The sequence below is a fragment of the Hibiscus syriacus genome, unplaced genomic scaffold, assembly GCF_006381635.1.
Source record: "Hibiscus syriacus cultivar Baekdansim isolate YM2019G1 unplaced genomic scaffold, ASM638163v2 tig00003715_pilon, whole genome shotgun sequence".
NCBI classification, from domain to species: Eukaryota; Viridiplantae; Streptophyta; class Magnoliopsida; order Malvales; family Malvaceae; genus Hibiscus; species Hibiscus syriacus.
The window spans coordinates 761,531-766,170 of record NW_024061980.1 but is presented as its reverse complement, the minus strand read 5'-3'; the positions used below and the strand labels follow the sequence as shown (position 1 = coordinate 766,170).

Sequence of the window (4,640 nt, the reverse complement as noted above, 5' to 3'; positions counted from 1 at the left end):
ATGTTTATGTTTGTCTCAAAATTATCATGTAGGAAAATATAATTACGTGAGTAAAAAGGAAGTTTGAATTTCAATCGTAACTTGGAGATATATGATTGGTTGTCACAATTTCAAATTTCAACACCCAAACACTTCACCCGCGAAAACGCTATAATCCAGCAAAAAAGTTGAAGTTTTGGAAATGAAACATAACCCCGCTTAAACTTTTAAAGTTCGACGACGAAAAAATCCAATCCCATCCTCTTAAATCCAACGGTTCCTACTTCACACGTCATCGATCCTTGCAAATCAATATCTACCAATCACATCTCGTCCTTCTCCCTATATATAATGAATTCAGGTACCCCTCCATCAATCACATTCAATACCAAAGTATTCCAGTATTGTCTTTGTGAATCAAATTCCCAAATGGCGCCAAAAGCAGAGAAGAAGCCCGCCGAGAAGAAGCCAGCAGAAGAGAAAAAGGCCGAAAAGGTTCCGGCGGAGAAAAAGCCTAAAGCCGAGAAGAAACTGCCCAAGGAAGCCGGTGACAAGAAGAAGAAGCGATCCAAGAAGAGCGTTGAAACCTACAAGATCTACATCTTCAAGGTTCTGAAGCAAGTTCACCCTGATATTGGGATTTCGAGCAAGGCAATGGGGATAATGAACAGTTTCATCAACGACATTTTCGAGAAGCTTGCTCAGGAATCTTCGAGGCTAGCTCGTTACAATAAGAAGCCGACGATTACGTCTCGGGAGATTCAAACGGCTGTGAGGTTGGTTCTGCCTGGGGAGTTGGCTAAGCACGCTGTTTCTGAAGGGACTAAGGCTGTTACCAAGTTTACTAGTTCTTAGGTTTGGGGGAATATGTTTCGTTGTATAATTAGTAGCACTTAGGGTTGATTCGTCTATGGCGTTTCTGTATTTCCAGATCTTAAATTGAGATATAAATATATTGGATTTATTAGCTGTTTTTGACCTTCTCTGCATTCTTCTCATTAAAGTATATGGAAGATTTCTTCAAGAAAAGCTGAGGTTTGACTTTTGCCGGAATTCCTTGGTTCCACAGTGTAGTAGATTAATGACATAGATTGAATGTCTGTGAGATGAAAGACTTTTGCAATCTTTGCCAGACTTCTAACAAATACTGTATATAGTATTTGTGCCATTGCAAAGTACACGTTCATAGCAATTCTATATTAGCAGGTACATACGTAGGGCCTAATTTCTTTATACAATTTGCAACGTGGGGTTTACATTGATTAATCAGTCAACAACGATTTGAAATTCCGAAGGACCAATAACCACGTTTTCAATCTCCAGGTGAAGTGTTTTAGATAATGAACAACACTTGATGACAAGCTTTCTCCCTATCTGTTTGATCACTATGAAGCTTGTCGATTTGTAAATCAAAAGATGATGAATTGGAATGAAAGAGCAAAGAGAGATACCCATTCTAGGAGTAGAGAATTTCACCTCATTGTATTGTTGCATGTACCTCTTTCAAAAGTGAGCAAAAAGAAAGGAAAAACTTAAATAACTAAGAAAACAGATGAGGACGAGAAAGATTTGAGGAAAAACCCAGAAATGATAAAGGAATGAAAGGGAAGGAGAAAATTTTGGTTAGATTATCGTAGAAGAAGAGGGGGTTTTAGATATAAAATTATTGTTTAAGGATTTATATGATGCTTTAGCAATAGTTTAGGGGTAAAATAAAATTATAATTTTGTTAACGTTAACACATCATCAATTTAACGGTGAAGACGATAGAGTGACTATTTTGTTATAAATCTATAACATTAGTCAGCAATTTGTTACCTTTGAAAACTTCAGTGAAGAAAATGAAAATCCACTCAAATATCAGTGACCGTTTGTGTAGTTTACCTTTGTTTTATTAAGTAACAACAATTATTTTGACAACGTAAGCAGCAAAATGAATTGAAAAAGAAAACACACCAAATCACAAAGTTTAACAATGCCTTGATCAAATCTTAACTTAAAAGGGTGACATCTGCAAAAATAGTGGGATCAAAGCACCAAAAATATATTTCTTATTTTTAAAATCTAAAGTTCTCAGGATTTTGAATTTAAAACTTCAACTCTTTTAACTGTTGTATACCCCAAAATATAGTCATGAATCCATGGTGGTATATTAAAAAAAGTATCTTTTGGAGATACTATGGAATAAACCCATTATATGCTTCGACAAAGTTCTCCCCACAGCATCGTCTCAACATAATGCTTATCAACCCCAAACCCTATAACCAAACTAGTGTATTGCTTCCTGTCATTATGATTTAGGCTCTGAATAATCAACTTGTAATTAAGAATTCACTTTATCAAAGTTAGAGTGTTCAATTCAATTGATTCAACATGGACAAACGTATAATTTTATATTAGAGAAGCACACTTTAACTTAAAAAATACAAAAATATATTTTAAATATACAATACATAAAAAGAAATCTAAAATATATTAATTTTAGATTTTCAAGTCCAATCCGCCTAGTTACATCTATATCAACACGTGTTATCTTAAAATAATGGGTGACAAGACACATGTATAATTTTGAGAAAGCTACGTGACATATATTTTTCATCATTTGTACTAAAATTCGATTAGAAATCAATTTGAATCAGTTTTACGACGTTAAATCAATTTAGATTTGAGTAGAGTTCAACTAATATGTAACCTCGATACTCTTTTTCCAATGGCTACAGAAAACTGGAAAATCTTGATGGATATTTTAGAAGTAGCACATAAAAAACGATTGACAGATTAAATACTCAAGTGCAGCGTTTCCGATCTTTTTCTCTCTCTCTTGTTTCGTGGGTTGCATGGTGTTCGAGTTCTTAGCCATACCCCGATGGCACGATGGAGCTACTAGTTATAAGCAACAATAAACTAAACAAAATGAGTTGTGCCATACAATTATTTTGGAGGGCTAAAGAAAGCCCCAACATTAAGGCTGATGAAGTACAGAACCAAAAATCACAAATGCAGAGAAGCCAAACCATTGCTCATTCCATACAACATGCACTAAGAAAATATGAAAAGAGAAAAAGTAAACCGCAAACACAAAGATTACTGCTTACCAAAATAGAAACCAACTCCAGGCCATGCCGCGTATGATTCCAATTATATGTAAACAGAAACGACACAGAGAAATGAAACTGCCAAAGGATTGAAGTTGCCCTGTGGAAGAAACCAGCTGTTACAGTGAAGTCTAATGAGTGCAATTCGAAAACCCAGTTTCCTCAATCACGTGATGAAGTGAAGAGATGAGAGATCATCTTCTTCAACTGAAAAAGTGCATGCCAAAGGATTATAGTTGCCCTGTGGCGGGATAAGCTCCTGGAAGAGGTTGAATTCAACCAAACCCATCGATTTCCCCCCATCATATCAAGCTTTTCGCCTTACATATTTATACTCTGCCACCTCCCACCATCATATCAGGCCCTTTTGATTTGCTTACCAAGTTCTTTGGGTGGGGGTGGCACCATGACTAGGTGAAACCACTGCCGATCTCAAAACAGCTCATCAGCATACTCTTGAACGGCTTCTGGCTTCGCTTGGGAAGATATATGTGTGTGTGCGCGTGTGAGGACAGCTTTATAAAAGACGTAAATTAACACCTTCAAACTCGTTGATTGTAAGAATCAACTGAGCTGAAGTTCAGAGATTTGTAGCAAAGTGACTATTTGAAATATGTTTTTTTTTCTCCTAAAAAAGGAAATGACAGCATCTTCCAGGGGATATGCGGCGACCAACTCCATTGGTCCACATTTGGTGACCATTATGCCTTTATTCTTTTGCAACTTTTCTCTGGCATACCGATAAAATAGTACTATATATGATTCAACTATGAAACCATACTACGCGGTGTTGTTAAATCAAATTCATCTTGCTTATAATAAGGACTGGGTGGACGTGTCAGGCGCGTGAAGAGCGCGATTTTTAGCTGCTTACCTCAAAACGCTTTTCTTGGATTTGGAAATGAAAGATGCAGTTCCATCCAATTAATGGCGCGATGCATGCTTTTGAGTTAAAATTATGGTTTTCAGAATCGGATCGATTAGCGAACTGGTCATGTTATCGGTTTATTGGTTTAACCGGTCGAATCGGTCTGATCGGTCGGAAGAATCGGACGACGTTATAATTATTTAAAAAATTAAATAAAAATATCAAAAATATTTAATAAAAAATAATTTTTTATATCACAAGTCATATTCAAAGCAAGTCATAACATATATAAATTAAAAATCATAAAATCAAGTGAAACAAAATGATTCAAATTAACTACAACATAATATTTAAGGTAAAACATATTAAATAATAAATATAATTATATAACTATAATTAAAAAAATAAATTTGGGGCTAAAAAAATCATAACAAAATGATATTGTTTAGTTTATTTTTTTTTTAAAAACAATCCCACATGGCTAATAAACATAGAAGAGCATCCCAAAAGTCTAAAGAGTAAAAATATGAGAACAAAACAATCCCACATTACTAAGAAACATAGAAGAGCATCACAACTAACTTCTATAAATAATAGAGGTAATTTGACATTAAAAATCATGGAGCATTTTGGTGAGCATTGAGTGAACTATTCTTTCACTTCAATCAAGGTCGAATTTTAGGCTTTAATTGAGCTTC

General features: G+C 35.0%; 1 protein-coding gene across 1 annotated transcript; it reads left to right on the top strand.

Annotated features, from left to right (window-relative positions):
* The first annotated feature begins 373 nt into the window (after positions 1-373).
* LOC120180083 (histone H2B-like) lies at positions 374-959 on the top strand. The gene has a single exon (XM_039185497.1). It carries the CDS (start codon positions 409-411, stop codon positions 832-834), a length of 426 nt encoding a protein of 141 aa, XP_039041428.1. The 5' UTR covers positions 374-408; the 3' UTR covers positions 835-959.
* The last annotated feature ends 3,681 nt before the right edge of the window (positions 960-4,640 follow it).